General features: G+C 44.1%; 2 protein-coding genes across 2 annotated transcripts; both read right to left on the reverse strand.

The window, feature by feature from the left end:
* Positions 1 to 276: 276 nt before the first annotated feature.
* Positions 277 to 13,556, reverse strand: pitrm1 (pitrilysin metallopeptidase 1). Its single transcript, XM_061084084.1, has 26 exons — positions 13,455 to 13,556; positions 12,519 to 12,621; positions 11,110 to 11,368; positions 10,734 to 10,848; positions 10,510 to 10,606; positions 10,252 to 10,412; positions 9,863 to 9,989; positions 8,969 to 9,057; positions 8,710 to 8,838; positions 8,388 to 8,501; positions 8,099 to 8,195; positions 7,091 to 7,225; positions 6,855 to 6,993; positions 6,656 to 6,772; positions 4,878 to 5,007; positions 4,641 to 4,761; positions 3,497 to 3,573; positions 3,209 to 3,374; positions 3,018 to 3,118; positions 2,807 to 2,927; positions 2,653 to 2,703; positions 1,869 to 1,981; positions 1,469 to 1,594; positions 1,199 to 1,344; positions 779 to 881; positions 277 to 617 (listed from the first exon to the last, which is right to left on the reverse strand). Exons 1-26 carry the CDS (start codon positions 13,481 to 13,483, stop codon positions 524 to 526), a joined length of 3,060 nt encoding a protein of 1,019 aa, XP_060940067.1. The 5' UTR covers positions 13,484 to 13,556; the 3' UTR covers positions 277 to 523.
* A 2,044-nt stretch (positions 13,557 to 15,600) lies between these two features.
* On the reverse strand, positions 15,601 to 19,929 carry LOC133018201 (NACHT, LRR and PYD domains-containing protein 3-like). Its single transcript, XM_061084519.1, has 6 exons — positions 19,653 to 19,929; positions 17,393 to 19,244; positions 17,128 to 17,301; positions 16,864 to 17,037; positions 16,736 to 16,782; positions 15,601 to 16,175 (listed from the first exon to the last, which is right to left on the reverse strand). Exons 1-6 carry the CDS (start codon positions 19,927 to 19,929, stop codon positions 15,601 to 15,603), a joined length of 3,099 nt encoding a protein of 1,032 aa, XP_060940502.1.
* Positions 19,930 to 21,819: the final 1,890 nt, after the last annotated feature.

Here is a 21,819-nt window from a genome sequence, read left to right on the forward strand (position 1 = left end):
GAGAGCTGATCACAAACATTTCAACCATTTGTCTTCTTTCCTTTTGAACCTTTTGAACCACGTTGTTGGAAGTGAGGCAGAGACCCGTGGGAAACTGAGTTCATCGTTAACCTTTGTGCTCGCAGTGTTTCAGTGTCCTGTCCGAGTAATAAAGCATTTACTGTGTGGAAAGTTATGAGGTTGTGTTGTTTTTCTTTAAACCACAGAAACATGAACGTCATCATTTAAGGCGTGTTGACTCTGTAAATCACAAAATAATCAAGAGCCAAGTCAGAGTTTATATTCCAACATGATAATATTTAATTTATCATTTTCCAAGGATATGTACAGAAGGGAATCTATTGAAAGAAAAGCAGAAATCTGAGGAACAACATAAGAACAACAATCTTCAGGCCACTCCTCCTCCTTGGGTTGTGCGCTTCACTTTGTTTGCCACCGTTTAAAAGAATTCTTTGGGTTCTCAGTACATCTGGTCACTGCAGTACGCTGGAGGTTCAGTCAAGTCTTTAATAATAAATATAGATTATTTTACAATCCACGAGGGATCTTTCTTAATCGCCTCATTCTCCGGGCCGAGGATGGAGACGCCACACGTCCTCTGACCGACGCTCAGATACCTGCAGGGACACGAGAGACAAGGAAATCAATGATTCACCCGTCCTCCATCCTGAATAACTGTTTTAACAACCGACATTAAATCTACGAGTACAACAAAGAAATATTTCAGTAGGAATACATTGACATCAGAATAAGATCTAAGGTTCAGGTTCTCTTTTACCTTTCGGCCACGCCCACCAGGTTCTTATGAGTCACAGCGAAGAGTCTTTCTCTGTGACTCTGCTTCATCTCGTCTGTGATTCCACTGAGGAAACGACCGGAGCCTGCAACACAACAAACTACCATCAGATACTGGGACCAAGAATGGGATTTCAGAGTAGAGACTTAAAAATGTTAAATAAAAGTCAGGCTAATGAGAAAATTTTGAGATTAAACCTTAAAGAGATTTAAATCCGGTGGTTTATTATATCAGAAACTGTGGTTAAACCTCTCAACACAGAAAACGTAGAGACAACCACCATGATATGTAAAGTTAAATGAACCCTATCACACATTTGAACAGTTCCATACTAGCAGAGTTCTCAAACAGCGGGTTTGGATGAAAGAGTTCGATGCTTCAGTGGATGAGTTAGAGTCTGACCTTTGTCGGCGGGCGCCACGGGAGCGTCCACAGCGGAGAAGATGGACAGTTTGGCTTCATCGATGTCCTGCTGAGTGAACGGTCCCGACTTGGCCCAGTCGACTCCTTTACGGAACGCAGAGAGCGTCTGCACCGAGTTGGGATCCCTGAGGGACACACAAGACACAAGGGTCAACACACAACGTATACACAACTCTATGATGATGTGCTGCTCTACACACTATACAATAACTATAATAACTGTGATGGGTTTGATGAACGTCTGCCAACCTGTAGGAGTAAAAGGTGAACAGGCCGCCTCCTCCCATCCTGGCACCGCCCCCGTAGGCTCCGCCCTTCTCTCGGATCTCCCCGTGGAGATACTTAGCCGTCATCATCCTCGCGAGGACACTCAAACTGAGAAGGAGAACAGAAATAAAGTCAGTTTGACGATCGCGTTGGACTTTATATTGATGATTTTGTTGAGAAACGCTCGACCAGCAACAAGTCCATTTGAGGTTTTTTCTCAGGATGAATACAAAGCAGTTTCCATGGTGATGTTAATTTGAGCAGAAACGTAAGTGGTGGTAATTTAATTCAGACAAAAGTCACACAAACAGTTACTTTTATGGTGAAATCTTGAAAGATGAGCCTGGAAAACTATATGAATGTAAGAAAGAAGTGTGAGTACCTGGCGTAGTCCTCATGGGCGAACGGCACCGTCCGGATAATCTCACTCACGAAATTCACAGGAAACGGCATCTGGAAGAAGGTTTTCATCTGACACGGTTGGAAATTCTGCTCCTGTGGAAAAACGGAAGTTATTAAATCACGTGGAGATTTGACGACATGCATCTTAGAGGAAGAAAGTTTATCAACATGTGCAGGGTGTTTTTTTTTACACCATCACATCACAAACTGGACCATGTTTGACATTTATAAGCAGACTGTTATTCTATGAGCATTAAACAGGAGGGTTTCAAGTTCAAATTTGACTTTTCTACGACCAGAATGAATAAGATTTAAGTCCGGTGTCAGATATGAAGCAATATCTGAGTCCGGGACATATTCACACTTTAAAACTGATGATGAGTTGATGAAGAATAACCCTGGAAACTTCAAAGTTCAGACATAGACAGAAGGTTTCATAGTCTCTGAGTTTGTTGAAGTTGTATAATCGCATGTTAATATCTAGATCGTTGAGGAGTTACAACACAAGCAGACTTTACAAAATATAAAATATAATATAAAATAAACCTCAACATCATTTCAACTTTTTAAGACACCGTGGAAAATCCCACTTTCTTTATTTCCTTCCAGCTGCACAAACAACTTTCTATTTCCTGTGTTCTTGTAGAACATGTGCACCTGACACTCCAGCCCCCTGTTTTATACTTTCTGAAATTAATAAACTTCATGTAACTTATCGTGACAGCTTTAAAATGGAAAAACAAGAAAGGCTCGACTGAACTTACACAGATAAGTTTCCTGCTCGGTCCGGATTCATGGAGCGGGTCGAGTGGTCTCTGTGTCGGAGGAATAACATCGAATCAATCAGGAGGACAAAGTTAAAAGAGCTTTTCATTTGTTGAGATGTATTTTCGCCCCCGGTGAGTTCCGACACTTTACCTCAGATATGTTCGCTCTGACAGGTTTGCGTTGTTTCCTGTTTCCAGCGACGTCCCGGATGAAACTCTCCAGCTGAGCGGATGTGTCGGACAGTTTCTGTGGAGTTGTGTTGACTGCACATCTGTAAGGAAGAAGTTGGATTTCCTTTAGTGAGGAGAGGAAGCAGCTTTTACAGGAAAACCCTCTCAGAGCAGAGATCCTATGAACCCACCTCATGTTGTCGGGGTTGAGCAGATGCTTCTTGATTCTGGGTAATGTTCTGATAACCTGGGTGAGGTCCGACATCTCGGCAATCCTCTTCATAAACTTCACCTAGTTTATCAAACAACACAAACACAGGGTTTCAGATCTACCGACACCGGGACGTCCACACACCTCGTCTCCTCTGGAGCGGATCAGTACCTGTTTCATTCCCCCGAAGGTCTCCTGGAGGTCACCGGCTGGGGTCAGGTGACGGCCGGCCCGGGTCATCGCGTACATGTGCCCGGAGTACGAGATCCCATTGGCCAGTTCCTGTGCCGCCCTCATCACCAGAACCCTCAGACGCTCCTCGTCATCGAAGTGGGGACTGAAGGGGACGAAGATACATGTTCTACCACAGGTTCTCTGCATCTCACAACATCAACAATACGACTAGCAGTGTATCTGAAGTGGAAAGGATAACGTGTGTCCCGCTGCTGGAGGTCCTACCTGTTGAAGATGTCACTCCACAGCTGGAACATGTGAGGGAGGTTCCTCTCCAGGCAGGAGGAGAACAGCAGGACACCCTGGAACCCAGAGAACAGCCGGAGCATTCAATCATCTTCAGGGAGGTTTCAAGTTTGATTCCATAATTCATATACTTCTTTACCTGCTTCTTCTTTATCAAGATTGAGACGTCCTTAATATAAAACGTATTGATATTATATATCATTTTATACAATAATATTGTCTTTTGCACACTCTGTCTACATATTCTTACACTCATAGTATATTATGTTATCTATTGTATAGTCAAATACTTATATTTATACCTCTACTATATATCATATCATATTATATCATACTCTCTGTATATTCTTTGTATATATAAGTCTATATACACATATTTATACATGTGTACATGTTATTATTATTATTATATTTACTATTATTATTATATATACTGTTGCTGCCATTATTACTATATACTGCTTTTATATTGGTATAATTACTATCATATATAAATATATATTATCTTATATTATATACTACATATACTGTACTATTTTTATATACTGTCTAACAATAACATTACCATCATATCATCAGTACTATTACCATCATCTTGCCACTGCACCTTATCTACCTATTTATCTTGTGTTTCTGTTTTTATTCTTTCTACCTCAATATTTTTTATTTTATTCTATTGCATTGTATTTTATTGTATTCAAATATACCGGCTGCTATGACGACTTAATTTCCCTTTGGGGATGAATAAAGTAATCCATCCATCCATCCATCCATCCATCCATCCATCCATCCATCCATCCATCCATCCATCCATCCATCCATCATACCTTTACTTTTCTACCTTGACTTCTTTAATTTAACAAGATTATTATTGTTTTACAAACATGTGACCACACAACACAGACTCCAGCTGCTGTGGCTTCCTGTTTGTTTTCACATTGATTTAATTTTTGACTTTTAAGATAAAACAAAGGTCTTATGTATATGAAGGATGTACTGTTGGTTCATCCCAGCATGCACTGGGCCAGCACAAATATTATAATACACATTTTCTGATTTGGAAACCTCTGCACTGCAGCCCCATGCATCCTCCAGAGGAACAGGAAGGACTCCAGTCACTGACCTGCTCGTACATGTCCAGGTGGGTGGAGTCAGGGACGACCTGGGGGGACACGGACATGCCTCCGGTCCTCAGCTCCATCTGCTGGGCCTGTTGCCTGTAGTCCAGATCTCCAGATCCCATCCTGCAGGAAACACAGAGGCACGGGGATGAATATCAGTTGTTAAACCCAGAGAAAGCCCTCCCTGCCCCCCCGCGGTGCAGCCTCACGTGGTCCCGGTCTCTGTTGGACGGACTCACCGGGTGATGACGCTGCAGAAGAGCGGGACGTAGAGCCTGAGATCCTCCGGCAGCGTGTTGAGACTGCACATGGCTCTGAAGTAAACCAGACCGTTGGTGGGCTGCTCACAGAACTGAACCGGGACTCCTCCTGAAGACAGAAACCACAGTGCTGCTATGACTGTGCCAGTGGGACGGATGTGAAGAGGGACGTGAAGTGGGACGTGAAGTGGGACCGGAAGTGGGACAGGAAGTGGGACAGGAAGTGGGACGTGAAGTGGGACTGGAAGTGGGACATGAAGTGGGACAGGAAGTGGGACAGGAAGTGGAACGTGAAGTGGGACGTGAAGTGGGACGTGAAGTGGGACGTGAAGTGGGACATGAAGTGGGACGGGAAGTGGGACGGGAAGTGGGACGTGAAGTGGGACAGGAAGTGGGACAGGAAGTGGGACAGGAAGTGGGACGTGGAGTGGGACATGGGGGACGCCATGCTGTACCTGCAGATCCCATCTGAACAGCCGTGGGACAGGAAGTGGGACAGGAAGTGGGACAGGAAGTGGGACTGAAAGTGGGACTGGAAGTGGGACAGGAAGTGGGACCGGAAGTGGGACCGGAAGTGGGACCGGAAGTGGGACGTGAAGTGGGACGTGAAGTGGGACAGGAACTGGGACGTGAAGTGGGACGTGAAGTGGGACCGGAAGTGGGACATGAAGTGGGACGTGAAGTGGGACGTGAAGTGGGACGTGAAGTGGGACAGGAACTGGGACATGAAGTGGGACGTAAAGTGGGACATGAAGTGGGACATGAAGTGGGACGTGAAGTGGGACAGGAAGTGCGACAGGAAGTGGGACGTGAAGTGCGACTGGAAGTGGGACAGGAAGTGGGACGTGAAGTGGGACGTGAAGTGGGACAGGAAGTGGGACAGGAAGTGGGACAGGAAGTGGGACGTGAAGTGCGACTGGAAGTGGGACAGGAAGTGGGACATGAAGTGGGACAGGAAGTGGGATGTGAAGTGGGAAGTGAAGTGGGACGTGAAGTATGACAGGAAGTGGGACAGGAAGTGGGACATGGGGGACGCCATGCTGTACCTGCAGATCCCATCTAAACAGCCGTGGGACTAGAAGTGGGACAGGAAGTGGGACAGGAAGTGGGACAGGAAGTGGGACTGGAAGTGGGACGTGAAGTGGGACAGGAAGTGGGACCGGAAGTGGGACCGGAAGTGGGGCGTGAAGTGGGACGTGAAGTGGGACATGAAGTGGGACAGGAACTGGGACATGAAGTGGGACCGGAAGTGGGACGTGAAGTGGGACGTGAAGTGGGACGTGAAGTGGGACGTGAAGTGGGACGTGAAGTGGGACGTGAAGTGGGACGTAAAGGGGGACGTGAAGTGGGACGTGAAGTGGGACGTGAAGTGGGACGTGAAGTGGGACAGGAAGTGCGACAGGAAGTGGGACGTGAAGTGCGACTGGAAGTGGGACAGGAAGTGGGACAGGAAGTGGGACGGGAAGTGGGAAGTGAAGTGGGACGTGAAGTGGGACGTGAAGTGGGACGGGAAGTGGGACGGGAAGTGGGAAGTGAAGTGGGACGTGAAGTGGGACGTGAAGTGGGACATGAAGTGGGACGTGAAGTGGGACAGGAAGTGCGAAAGGAAGTGGGACGGGAAGTGGGACGGGAAGTGGGACGGGAAGTGGGAAGTGAAGTGGGACTTGAAGTGGGACGTGAAGTGGGACATGAAGTGGGACGTGAAGTGGGACGTGAAGTGGGACGTGGAGTGGGACATGGGGGACGCCATGCTGTACCTGCAGATCCCATCTGAACAGCCGTGGGACTGATCTTCGGCTCGATGTCACACATTTTCAGCGCCGGCAGACAGGAGACGTCCTGGGTTTCACTCTGAGCAGCCAGCAGCTCCAGACCTTTCCCAGGAGGACACATGCATGTTATTGAGGGTTTGATGTTTTGTAAAGGAAAACACATCATCAGGGAAATCATCGGTACCTTTCTCGTAGATCTCCTTCTTGTCGCTGTCGGACAGAGCCTGGATCTTCCTCTGCAGCTTCTCCTCCTCGGCCTGGGCCTGTTTCTCCAGGTAGGCTTCATCTGGGCTCATGGACAGGGTCAGTCTGTGTGTGTTCTCCTGCAGGAGGTTCACGGAGAACAGAACACGAATGAGCATGAAGCCTGAGGGGAAATCGTTGTATATAATGTGTTTAAAATGAAATGGGTTCATTCACCTTGAAGTAATGTTTGACTTTGTCCTGCAGGAAGCGAGGGTTTTCCACCAGCGCTTGTTTGAACTTGGCCACGCTGTCGCTGATCTGCAGCAGCTGCACCGGGTCACCGTCGTGGTTCCACGCCGACGCGATGTACTACAAACACAAAGTCCAGGGTGAGGAAACAGCTCTGAAAACAACACTGAAATAATGTGGTACCTCGATTTACTCTTGTTTCCTGTATTTCAGGGACATATTCCAAAGAGGACAAAGACAAGTTGACCACCAAGGCTCATACGTATTTCGCTTTAAATATTGTTATAGTTAGTCCAACTGTTAAAATCGATCTTTTTAATGATCGAACTCTGAATCAGCTGCTCAGAGAACACAATCTAACCTTGACAGGGTATTTTAAAAAATTTTTAGAACATTATTGAAGAGAAACACAAACATTCCTTGACAACATCACAAATTATATATGACAGACTGATTAGTGAAAAATAATAAATAAGTAAATAAATAAATGGACAGTTAAGACATTCCATCGTACCACAGGATTCCCCTCAGTTAGAGAGGTATCCATCAATAGGTAGCCTCCTCCTCACAAAAACATCAGACCTTAATTGTAATTGAGCAGTTAAAGCCTCCATACACCTCCCTCAGCTTCTGTTTCCACTGTAGGTGGCTGTGGATTCAACCATTTTATTGTCACCATTTTCCTAGCAGTCATCAAGAGTATATGTAACAAGTGCTCTTGGTCTCTTGTGTACATGCCTTCAGGAGTTAGATCGAAAAGAAACAGACTTGGGGTGAATAGTAAATTAATTCCCAAAACTTTATCTATCTCGCTCTTTATTCCCTTCCAAAAAGGAAGCGTCATTGGGCAATCCCAAAATATGTGTGAGTGGTCGCCAACCATTCACCTTGACAGGGTTTTAACGACCATGTGGAGGTTGATAAACACACGCAGGATCCTTGAGGTTGTGAAAACAAAATGTGATGAGATGTGAGAGATAAGCAGCAACTCACCGAAGCCAAGGACAGACCGAAGTTGGTGGACTGGTGTTTCATTTGGATCTCGATCTTATGGAGCAGCGCCTCGATTCTTTCCTCCTCGAAGCCGTTCCTGTGATGGATGAGAAGAAGAAATGTGTGGAAATCTGTTTCTGCTTTCTTTCATTAAACAGGCTGGACTTATTTCAACATGTGGATCGAACAGATCTCTTTGAAACCATTAAAATGCCGTTAGTATCATGAAATGCTCCCATTCCCTCATTTCGAACTCCATGACAAAGACGACTGGGACTGTGGGACTCACTGGATAATGTCGTCCATGGTTTGGCTGATGATTTGTTTCACCCGCTCCGTGTCCTCCTCAGCCATTCCCTGCAGGCCGATGCTGAACGACGCTTCCTTGGTGCTGCCGTCGTATCTGTAGAGAGGAAGCTTTTCGTTTAGCCGTCGTCAAAGAAACACATTTAACCTGTTTCCTGGTTTAACACATCAGGTGATTGGATTTCTGCCATGAGCTGGATAAGCAGGCGCTGAGATGTGTGTTTCGATTAAAAGGAACTAGAAGGTTCCTGGTAAAATCTAATTATTAACTAATCCAAACTTGGGACAACAGCCCACGTACACACCCTACGACGGAGGAGAAGTCGGATCCTATCTTGGGTTCGATCAGAGCTTTGTAGAAGGGAGAGTTGGGCCCAGAGATCATCAGCTCGGAGAGAAGACTGACAGTGAATCCCTCAAACGTGTCCGTGATGCTGGTGAGAGACAAAAAAACAAGCTGAATCAGAGATCAACTGAAGCTGAACGTGAAGATCATGAGCAGCATAAGAAGGAGAATCTCCTCAGTGTCTGAGCAGGAGAACAGGAGGGAGGAGGTGGACTTACTCTCCCAGCAGGTAACTCACACACAGCGAGTTCTGCCGGGCGGGATCCGGCGCCAGAGCATCAGGACTGCAGGTCACATGGTCTTCTCTCTGAGGACGAGAGAAACTCACGGTGACTCCGAGGCAGGAAGACGTGCAGTTTGAGGTTTGACAGTCGTTGGGATTGTCAGAGGGGTTTATTGTTACGTTAAATAAACGGTAACATGCGAGATCTGTGATGTTTTTGGACTTTGTTAAGACATTGAAGAGGCATTGGAAATGTGAAGTGACTAATCTATTGTGATGATTGTGTGCTGTACTCTGTTCCATGTTTGTGACTGTATATAAGTAAAATAAAATGGTTTTATACAGTTTTATACATTTACATCAATTTACATACATCCCAAACCTGACCATATGGCAGTATAAAATGTCAGTACATAATACAAATATCACAAAAAAAGTTATGATTAAAACATCAATTCAAGGACAAAAAATACAATGAAAATACTAATTTAGTTTAAACTAAAAACTAAAAAATTAAAACTAAATTAAATATTTATATATATATAAAAATATTTAATTTAGTTAAGAATGGTGACATTGAAGAGGCATTGAAAATGTCACCATTTTCCTCCAATCTGAGCCTACGTTTCTTTCAATTAAATATTAAATTCTGTTTTAATTTAGTTTAAACTAAATTTGTATTTTCATTGTATTTTTTTGTCCTTGAATTGATGTTTTAATCATAACTTAGCCATTTTTGTGATATTTGTATTATGTACTGACATTTTATACTGCCATATGTTCAGGTTAGGGAAGGTTCATGTATATGAATTGATGTAAATGTATAAAACTGTATTAAACCAATAAATATATGTTTAAAAAAAAAAACATGTGAGATCAGTGCACTTACAGGGCTGCTCCAGTGAGGCTGGGGGGGGACGTCTGTGTTGGGCTCGATGCGTTGGAACCTGGACAGAGCTTCCTCCTCGATCTGCTGCAGGTGCTGCTCCAGAGGCAGATCTCCATAAGTGAAGAACCTGGTGGAAAAGATGTGCGTTGGTTTGAATTCTTCTTTCAAAGTAAATGTGTTGTTTTTGTGTGTTTGTTGTTGCAACTTTCAAAGTAGATAAAGTTCATTTTGTGGCTTCACAGGCCAACGTGCTGTAAACAAAACCACTTAATTTCCACGTAAATTGGAATTTATGGAATTTAATGTGTTCCCCATATGTAAATGGAAATGTCAGCATCAGTGTGTGTGTGTCTGTGTGTGTGTCTGTGTGTGTGTGCGCCTCCCTCTACCTGGCGTTGCTGGGGTGGTAGTGTGTGGCGTGGAACTGCTTGAGCTGCTCCCAGGTGAGGTCGGGGATGACCAGCGGTTCCCCCCCCGACACCACAGAGTAGGTGTGGTCTGGATACAGCTTGTTCTGCAGGTGCTGGGCGTACACACGCTCGTTGTCCGACTGTAACACAACAGACAAAGTGGATTTTTTGTGTTAATAATCACGTTGTCAACAGGATTAGAGGGGTTACAACTTTTGTTTTTTATTTTATTCTTACAAACACGCCCTTCATCTCGTTGAACACCACTCCTTTAAACACCAGAGGGGAGCTGGGATCTGTGGCCTCCTCGTTCTCCAGCCTCCAGCCCTCCTGCCTGGAAACACAACAACACACACAACCCCGTCGATATGACTGAGACACACACACCTCTTCATACGTATCATGACAGTAGAGTTGTACTGGGTTTGAGTTCAGTGTTCACTAAACACAGTCAGACTCACCAGAAGTCCTGCTCTCGTAAACAAGGGAAGAACACCGCGTCCAGATAGACGGACAGAAGGTTCTGGAAGTCTTTTCCATTCTGGGTTGAGAACGGATACATGGTGTAGTCACTGGCTGCTCAGGAACACACAACAGAAACACACAAAAGAAACACATCAGCAAAACTTCAGCAACATGTAGAACCTTCATTTTGACTCATTGGATTTATATCCAACAAAAGCCGACAGGAAAGGATTTAAATTCAGTTATTCTAAGTAATTTAACACTATTATACTCTTGTACATGTTTTAACTTCTATCAGGAGCTTATTGTGGATATTAACAAACGTTTCACCGGCTCTGAGGTCATGTTTAGCTGCAGGGGGGGTCTCTGTACCTGTGAAGGCGTTCATGAAGGTGGACAGGGACCTGTTGAGCATCTTGAAGAACGGGTCTCTGCAGGGAAACTTCTCCGAGCCGCACAGCACCGTGTGCTCCAGGATGTGAGGGACGCCCGTGCTGTCCCTGGGGGTCGTCCTCAGCAGGACGCTGAACAGGTTGTTGGAGTCGTCTCTGGCTGCGTGAAGGTACTGAGCTCCGGTTCGGTCATGAGTCAACTTCACTGCCGTGAGGAACAGGTCGGGCACCGGGGCGACCTGGAGGAGAAGAGAATCCAGTCAGGAGAGAGTTCCTATGGATCCTAATGGCGGCAGTGGACAATGACTGTGGACGATAGTGGATCATGATCTTGCTGGATGCTGACCAGAGACCATTATGCAGCAGGACTGCTTGATATATAGTATTGAAGTTATCCCAGGGTTTCCCCCAGAAAACTTGCTAAGCCTGGCGGTAGGGCTGCTAGAGACGCCGAGCGACAGCGTCTCTAGCAGCCCTACCGCCAGGCTTAGCAAGTTTTTTGTAAAAAAAAAAAATGTTAAAAGTTGAAAGGAATTTTGAAATTATGACAATTATGTGTTATTGTAAGACATTTATTAACAATACTTATTAACATTACATAATACAGTTTACAAACACAAAAAAATAATAAATAAAATAAAAATAAATAATACCAATTCGTTTTCAAGTAAAATCTAAGTGAAACTAAAAAAACAAGCCATTTCTGGTCACATTTAAAAGTAAAATAAATTGTCGTATGATTTTATTTTGAAATGGTTCCGGTAGAGTCGCCCGGTGATGACGACAGCGGTGCGACGGAAGAAGCTATGTTATTCAGCGACCCTCCTGTTTTTTAATGATCAAGAGGCACAATTTCTTACGGTGTTTCTAAGTTGTTTAAAGTTTTATTAAGGTGTACGGTGACAAGGACGGTTCAATAAACGACCTGAACATCAGTTAAGTCTCATCAATCTTTCGGGGGATCTGCTACACCGTCTTTGGTATCATGTTTCTGGTGCATAACATTTTTTTTTTTTTTAAATAAATAAACAAGCGAAAATCGATGCTGCTAAAACCTTTAATCCTGATGATGTTTTCCTACACTTGACATCTGACCACTTGTGTCCGTCCTGGGAGACGGATCCTCACATGTGTCTCTCTGAGGTTTCTACGTATTTTTACCTGTTAAAAGGGTTTTTAGTAGTTTGTCCTGACTCTTGCTGAGGGTTAAGGACAGAGGATGTCTCACCATGTCAAAGCCCTATGAGACGAATTGTGATTTGTGAATATGGGCTATACAAATAAAGTTTGATTGATTGATTGATAGTTCCGTTAAGGATCCAGGTTCAATAACGAGAAGAGACTAAATCCATATCCCGTGTGCTCTTCTATCCGTGACCTTTCACTGACCTCTCTGACTGTGAACCCGTGGATCTTCTGTCCGGCTCGGTACTGAAGAGCTCTCTCTGCCGCAGTGCTCTTGAGCCTCCAGGCACTCTGCTGTCCACGGAGACTGTGAGGGACACACAGAAGAATTCAGCCAGATATAAATATAATGAAATATAGTGAAATGTGATTCATGTGGTCCAGGGTCACAAACATCTGGTTCTGTCATCTAATGAAATCAGTCAGGAAACTGAGTGTACACTGAGTATACGTATACTGTTCCAATGTTAACATACACATATATATATATTCACCCACATAAACATAATGAAATATGAAATATTAATCACGTGGTCCAGAGTCACAAACGACTGGTTCTGTCATCTGATGAAATCAGTCAGGAAACTGAATGTACACTGTATACATATACTGTTCCAATGTTAACATACAATTATATATATATATATATTCACTCACACGTATATGTACAAACATGCATGTATAAACATATACAGATATGTGTGTATGTATATTTGTTAATACACACAAACATATGTACAAATATATGTATGCCTGTATGTATATAAACATACGTACATTTATATACATGTATTTGTGTATGTAAACTGACAGTTAAAATGTACATACATGTACACTTATATAGTACACACACATTGTCCTGACAGTCTCTCTCCAACACAACACACACACACACACACACACACACACACACACACACACACACACACACACACACACACACACACACACACACACACACACACACACACACACACACACACACACACACACACACACACACACACACACACACACACACACACACACACACACACACACGTTGTCCTGACAGTGTCACACACTCACAACACAAACACACACACACACGTTGTCCTGACAGTGTCACACACTCACACACACAGACACACACACACTCACCGCAGCAACGCCTTCGCTTGTCGGAACATATTCACCGGTGAGATTAGAAACCACTCAGGATGATTCCGGTGTCATCGGTGAATTTCCGTTACTCCAGATTGTAAAGTTATCTCCTGCTCAGTTTAGTTTATCCTGCGGAGATGATGATCTACACATGTCATCAGCAGGGGTCACAACCCGGAAGTGAAACCGGCACCTCGAAGCACTAACCCTGTTTCTGATTGGTCGACCCGTGAGGAAGAACTCATCTGATTGGCTTAAAGCAAATATTACATTCAGGGATTTTCTATTTGTTTATTTTAATTTAAAATCAACCCCGTCTTCTTTGAGATCTGAACTTTATCTGAATTTAGAATGATTGGTTTATTAATAATTATCGGTTTATATTTTACACACAGCCAGATATAAATATAATGAAATATGAAATATGATGGGTCACAAACATCTGGTTCGATCATCTCATTAAATCAGTCAGGAAACTGAGTTTATACTGAGTAATCATATATACTGTAATAATGTTAACATACACATATATATTCACTAACACGTATATGAACAAACATGCATGTATAAACATATATAACCCTAACCCTATTTGTATATACACACAAACATATGTGTACAAAGATATGTGTGCCTGTATGTATATACACATACATACATTTATATGTATATACATGTATTTGTGTATGTAAACTCACAGTAAAAATGTGCATACATGTACACACATATATAACACACACACACACACGCACACAGAGCGACATAGGCTACACGTTGTCCTGACAGTCTCTCTCTCACACTTTCAAAACACAACACAAACACAAACACACACACCCGCACCAGATCACATGACCTTAAGTCAGTGGTGTCCAAACTTTTTATCCCGAGGGCCACCTACAGAAAAAAATACAAAGGTCTGGGCCACTTCTGAGTGACAGCTGGCAGGTCAGGGGTGAGTTGGGCGCCACCTAGTGTCTAAACTGAGAAGTGCAGCACAGTGGGCCATAGTCCATTACATTACTTTACATTACATTACATGTGCTTCAACCCCGAGGGAACAAACCCAGAACAACAAGAATCAAGGAAGTACAATTTCTTCAAAAATAAAGCAAAACTACAAAGTGCTATAAGTAAGTACCATTTAAGTGCTACTAAATTGTTAGTTTCAAAAATTGTTAGTATTTTTTTTGTTTTTATTATTATTACATTTTTCAATTCAGGCCAATTAAAAATGGATGGCAGGCCGCAGTTAGCCCGCGGGCCAGAGTTTGGACACCCCTGCCTTAAATTAATTTAACAGGACGTACGGAGGAATCTGTGTTTTCTGTGTTGGACTTTTCTTTATTCCACAGTCTGTCCCTGTGAGTTGTGATCAGAGCTTCTCAGTGTCCGAGGCCGAATCAAACGCTGAGCAATAAAAACATCATTCAAAACTCTATTTTAAAGATGTATGGAACGTTGAGTTTCAACCCTCCACTGTGCATTCTTCCATCACATGCACAGATAACTCCCAGCATGCTTCACTCTACAGCAGGGCTACTGAGGCCTGCTGTAGAGTGAAGGACTAGTCAGGTAAGTTTCCATGATATTACTGGGGAAAATATATTAGCAGCTGATTGAGGATTGTTCATCTGTTCATCTAGCCTATTTCCATTCATTTATCCATCAATTGTAAAATATGTTTACAGACGATTCCAATTGTTTGGCTAACTATTTATATCTCTGGCATTGCATTAGTGTTTTTTTACAAACTTTTTTCTCATCTTATTCTACAGAACAATGTCACGTGCACTCTCTCATGTGTGGAGACATTTCACCCCATCCAATGTAGAAGGAAAGGCTGTGTACATTTGCAAATACTGTGCAAAGACCTATGTTAAGAATGACACAACGATGCAGAAGCATATAGTCAAGTGCCCAAAGTTTCCTCAGGGCTCAAATCAGCCTATGACAAAACAAAATGTTTATATTTATGTCTGTATATGACAAGGTAAATACAGTTAGTATAAATTACTCACAACATTTCCAGTTTATTTCCAGGAATTCCCGTATATTCCCGTATATTCCCGTTAATTCCCATGGAAAGTTTCCAACTTTGAATATTCCCGTAATTTTGCAACCCTACTGGCGTGTCAGCGCTCCCTCAGCAGTGAGAGACGTCATCCATCTCACACAAAGACACAGACGACCCAAAGTCCGTAAATCGATAACTGAACCCAAACCCGAATGCGGGGTACAGAGGCTCCGTGAACGTGGATTTGAACGTGTGGAGATGGATCAGTGCATAAGAGGTCACTTCGTAGAAGGACAGAATGCCGGCCTGAAAGTCCAGGAAGACCGCCACTCTGTCCGAGGCCGGAGACAACCGAGGCCGAAGGTGAGTCGCCTGGTCTCCGTGCTGGACAGAGTAGCCACCGTCCCTCTGACACAGCAGCGTCCAGGAGTGATGGTTCAAACCGAGACAGCTGTCGGCCCCCTCTCCTTTCCGTATGATTCCTTTGTACGTCACTGCGATGTAAACCGAGCCTTTAAACTTGACCTCCCAGTAACAGCGACCAGTCAGTCCAGTGCTGCCCAGCACCTGCAGCCAGCAGTCGAATCTCCCCGGGTGGTGTCGGTACGGCTGCTTCTCGAATACGGTGGTCGCCGTCCTGCAGTTGTCGGAGAGCTCGAGGTTTTCCTGCGCCGTGTTTTCATCCAGGACGAGTTCATAGACGTCTGATGGACAAGACGAGAAACAGCAACAGTTCATCAACGCGTCTGATGTGGGAATTAAAAGCAGCAGTTCTACATTTTGTGATGCTGCTGAAAAGTTTTAGTTGCCTTAAATTCGTAATTAATTCTACGTTGGCTGTCGTGCTTTGGAATGAATGATGTTTGTTTGTTTGTTTTTTAATGATCAAATTTGTGCAGCACCAGTGCTTTATAGACCTCCTAAATATCAACATTGGACTGACTTTCATTCCAGCTGCACATTTTAAAATGGCCGTGGGCTTCACCTTTGCTTTAAGTCAGTGTACGTCTTTAGTTGCCTCCTCATTCTGACTCTAATTGAACTGTGCCATGTAGTCGTACAGATTAGCTGCTACCTCTGCACAATTTGTTTTGAAATTCCTTTTCATTGCCATAATTTTTAGGCCCGTCAGAGTTTTCTTTTCAAAATTATTTGTAGCTTTGAGTGTAATTTTTCAGGAGCTTCCACTTTACAGAGCTTCATTTTAAATAAGTACTGTAAAAAAATAAAACGTAAAAGTTGAATCCGCTGACGGTAAACTTACATTTCTTGAAACCAGGCGTCAGTGTTTGCTCTCCACAATACTCGAGGCTACAGGAAGAAACAGAGTCCCAATCAGACCAGGAATCGTCCGGTTCTATTCAGTAAGTGTTTGTCACTGTGAGTTCTTACGTGAGAGTTTCCAGAGGATAGTTTGGATCCTTCAGTAGAGCGGTCAGCACTTTCACCCCCGAGTCTCCGGGATGATTGAAGCTCAGGTCCAACTCTTTCAGGCTGGAGTGGCTGGTCCTCAGGGCCGAGGCCAAGGAGGCGCAGCCTTTCTCAGAGAGCATACAGCCTGACAGCCTACAAACACACACATGCACACGCACACACACATAGGATTGTCAACCAGCTTGTGACGGTCATCAGATGATGAGATGAACGAATCCTCACCTGAGACTCTGCAGGACACAGTTTGGACTCTCCAGTCCAACACAAAGCAGCTTCACTCCTGAATCCTGCAGGTTGTTGTCACTCAGGTCCAGCTCCCTCAGCTTAGACGAGTCGGAGCTGAGAACCGAACCCAGAGCTTCACAGATGTTGTCAGATAGATTGCAGCTACTCAGCCTGAGAAGGTATTGGTCAGATCAAGCTGATTAAATAAACAGATAAAACCCGATTTGATACAGCTGAGGACTGTAGTTTTCTGTCTACTTACAGTGATTTGTTGGACGCCTTGACCACTGGTATCAGCATGAGGAGACCCTCCTCTGAAGGACAGTATTTCTTCAAGTCAAACACCTCCAGCGTGTCTTCCGATGACAGGAGGATGAAGACCAGTGCCGACCAGTGAGCAGGAGAAAGATTTCTTTCAGACAGACTTCCTGAACTCAGGTTCTGCTGGACCTCCTTCACCAAGGAATCGTCTCTCAGCTCATTAAGACAGTGGAATAGATTGATGCTCCTCTCTGGGGATGTATTGTCCCTTATCTTGTTCTTGATGGACTGGATCGTGGGTTGATGGTCGGTCTGATGGAACCCTTTGGACGTATTCAACAGACGCTTTAGAAGATCCTGATTGGTCTGCAGGGAAAGGCCCAGGAGGAAGCGCAGGAACAAGTCCAGCCGCCCATTTGAACTCAGCGCTTTCTGAATTGCAATCTCGTGGACCTCAGTTATGGATTTTCTCCTGCATAGCGTACACAGATCTCCCAGTTTCAGCTTCTGCTCCGACAGAACGTTCTTGTTGTCGTTAATGAGTGACATCACAACATGCAGGGCAGCCAGATACTCCTGAAGGGTCAGATGGACAAAGCGGTACATCTTCTCCTTACCGTTGTCCTTCCACTTGAACACCTCTTTAAAGACCTCTGTGAACACTCCAGCGTTCTGTGACACTTTGAGTAAATCAATGCCACTGTCTTTCAGATCTGTCTCGTAGAAGAGGTTGCCCTTCTCCAAACGGTCGAATGCTAGTTTCGCTAAGGACTTGATGTACCTGATGCTCTTCTTTGAGCCACACCTCTCTCCTGTCAGTGTGATTTGATACAGCAGGAATTCTGTGTACATCTCCGTCAACGTTGTGGGCAGATCTATGTTCGCTTTGCTTTTCAAAACGTCCTTCAAAACTGTGGAAGTGATCCAGCAGAAAACTGGGATGTGACACATGATGAAGAGGCTCCGTGAGGCCTTGATGTGGGCGATGATTCTGCTGCCGTGTTCTGGGAACTTCATCTTGAAGTACTCCTCCTTCTGTGGGTCAGTGAATCCTCTCACCACTGTCATTCTTTTGATAAAATCCTGATGGATCTGACTGGCGGCTGCAGGTCGTGTGGTTATCCACACCCGGGCAGAGGGAAGCAGGTTCCCACTGATCAGGGCAGTCAGCAGAACCTCCACCGAGGTCGACTGTGTCACATCAAAATCAACCTGCTGAGGTTCACGTCGCGTCAAATCCATCTGAAGGCGGCTTTCATCCAATCCGTCCAACACAAACAGAAGTTTATATTGACTGTTGTTAAAGTCGCAGTTTCCTGACGCCTGTAGTTTAGCAAAGATACGGTTCAGATCTTCGTCTGTGATGTCTATGGTTTCCCGGATACTCTTATGAATTAGCTCTGCCAGGCTGATCCTTTCCCCCTTCAGTTGATTCAGTTCACTGAAGCTAAAGGGGAATATCAGATGCACATCTTGATTTTTCCCTCCTTCGGCCCAGTCCAACACAAACTTTTTCACGAGGATTGTTTTGCCAATTCCTGCAACTCCAGTCGTCAGCACTGTTCTTAAGGGTTTACCAATAGGACTTTTGAATATGTCACTGGGGTCGATGGGTTTCACTGCTGCCGCCCTGTAGTTCCTAATCAGCATGATCTCATGCTGTTCGTTGATGTGAATTTCCCCCCCGTCTGTGATGTACAGCTCTATGAAGATGTCCTTCAGGCTCTGCTCATCTCTCTTCTCGGCCATACCCTCTTGAACACACATGAACCTGCTCTGGAAATGCGTCTGTATCGTGCGTTGAAACAGTTTGATCTGTTTTTCTAGAGGCTGAAGCTCGTGCATCTCCACATCTGCAAGAAACAAAATTACCAAAAAAAAATTACCTGTTACCTTAGTTGTGTCTCTTTTTCCTTTTCACTCCTTGCTTTGACCCGGTCTGGATCCAATACTTTGACCCACTAGGCTTCATATGGCATCCTACAGTCAACTGGATTAGAAATGGACACAACCGGACTTCTAAGAAAGATCTACAGAAACATCTTCCTCTGCTCGTCATGTTGGCCTCACAAAGAACATCTTTACCTTCAGGTCTGCTGCTGGTGGCTGGACGGCGAGGAAGAGGAGGAGCCTGCAGTGGGATCGAGGAAGCTCCTGTGTCTTATTACAAAAAACAAGATGCCTTTTTTTACAATATACAGTTGATATTATACCAAGATTTAGCGTTTTGAAGAATATCTCCTTGTCTTTCCACGTGTTACCTTTCAGTTCTGAGCTCCTGTCTGACAGTTTCTGGACCAGGTCATACATGTTCATCTTCCCCAAAGCCGTCTCGGCCAGCTCCACGGCGTGATGGGAGTATTTCTGCACCATCAGCGTCACTGTTTCCAGCCGGTCAGCCTCCTCCAGCTTGGACCACGGGATCGGGGTGATGCCGCTGTAGATCTCTCGCAGGTGCAGGTACCACCTGAAGGCCTTAAAATCTTCATGTCCCAGGCTCTCAAGGGTGTCCAAGAGCAGTTCCTCAACTGTCACCATCGCTGCTTCCTGATTGGATCACACAATCTTTTCTAATGGGTTCCATACAGATTTGTGTCTTCTAAGTCTTAGCAAAATCAGCCTTTATCTCCAATAGTGCTTTTGTTCAATTTCCAATTCAACACGTCCTCGTGGGGATTTTTGATTTGTAGTTCCTCCATGTGATTTCTCTGCAGAGTCACAGGGACATCCCAGTGTTGAGCAGGAGCTTAATGATGATTGGTTGATATTCACTGTCATTGTGACGTGTTGCCTTCAAACAGATTCTGTCTGTGCTGTGTGAGTGGTGCTGTGTTACCAGGTGGGTTCAGGGGTGATCGTCTCAAATCTCAATCTTTATTCCCTCTTCATCTCGACAGGAACTTCAGGAAGCTCCTAAAAAAAAAGGAAATCAACTTCAACTTAATTGTCACCATTATGGAAGATCCAAGGTGGGAAGTAACAAAGTACAAATACTTAGTAACATAAAGACAGATTTCAACCAAAATGGACAATAACACAGAAAATTCCTTGTTATCTCTCAGTGCAGATCCGAATTCCAGAAGTCCCACAGCGTAAAAAAGACGTATTGAGACGAAAGAGACGAGCAAGAGAGAGAGTAAAGTATGTTGGGAGTGGGACAGTGTTTTTGTGAAACCAAGGGCCTCCTCTTCAGCCTACATGGGTCGTCAAAAGCCTGAAACCGCATGTTCCTGAAAACCGACAGGAGACACAAGTTTCAAATCCTATTGGTCACTCTGGGCCCATGACCTGTGAAGTCACCGGGCTAATATAAGGCCATTTCTCTCCCTTTCTATCTCTCTCTTTCTACAATCCCTCCGAGGGCAGAAGACTTTCCAGCCTCTTCTCCTGGGGAGAAGCCTGGTTTCTCCACCTCAATTCTTCTCTTTCAATCCAACTCTTCGAGAGGAGCACAAAGGTGCAGATTCCAGCTCATTTCACAAAGGAAACCTCCTCGCAACCCAAGCTCTACCAAACACCTATTTGCGCCCCGATGTCCTGCAGGAAAACTTCAACCAGCATCTGAGCTGCACAGCTCTACAGAACCACTAAGGCAGGAGCCACACAACCAGCCAGACGACTTCATAGAACTTCGAACTGCAGAGCAACGTCGGCTTAATTATTATACTAGGCGAAGCAAGACTGTTCATTCGATTCTGTGTGATGTTTATAAGTTTGATAGGTGTTGTGTTATTTTGGTTACAAGTTATTTGAACGGCTTTTTAAAGTTCTGAGAAAATCACGTGTTCTAATATTGAAAATACAGTTTGTTTTCCTGTTGATTCTTTAATGAGGTTAAACTGTTGTTTACAGCAAGACGTTTGCCAGCTCCCGTCAGCCAATTAGAATCATTTCTGTTGTCGGGATATAATCTAACTTTGACAAATATTGAGGAGTTCACAAGACTCGTAATCAAAAGTGAAAACAAACATTATTAAAAATAAGTAAATAACAATATTAAATACAGGTAAAGTCACTTACTGAGGTTTGCTGTTTTCCCAGGTGAAACTGAGTTTCTGTCTCCAGCAGCTCGAGCTGGTGGAAATGACCCTGTCTGTTTTTGTATCCAGTGAAATGTGAGACTTTTCCTCTGTGAAACTTCTTGTAAGAGTCTTATCAGCGTTTGTAAGAACCAGTGCGTCACACTTCCAGTATAGAGTTGGTGCAAAGTCCTCAGAGCAGCCTTGACCTGAAACTACATGACTTCAATGCCCACGTGGGATATTCTTCTGAGTTATAAACCATGGAGCGGCTTGTTATGTAACATATGTAATAAATAATCAACCTTATTCTCCTGACTTACTTTGACCTTTAAACCATTCCTTTGTATTTTAAATCTAAAAAACTTAGAGAGTCTATTAGGAACCGCAGCTGAAATCACGATTTGAG

The sequence above is a fragment of the Limanda limanda genome, chromosome 13, assembly GCF_963576545.1.
Source record: "Limanda limanda chromosome 13, fLimLim1.1, whole genome shotgun sequence".
NCBI classification, from domain to species: Eukaryota; Metazoa; Chordata; class Actinopteri; order Pleuronectiformes; family Pleuronectidae; genus Limanda; species Limanda limanda.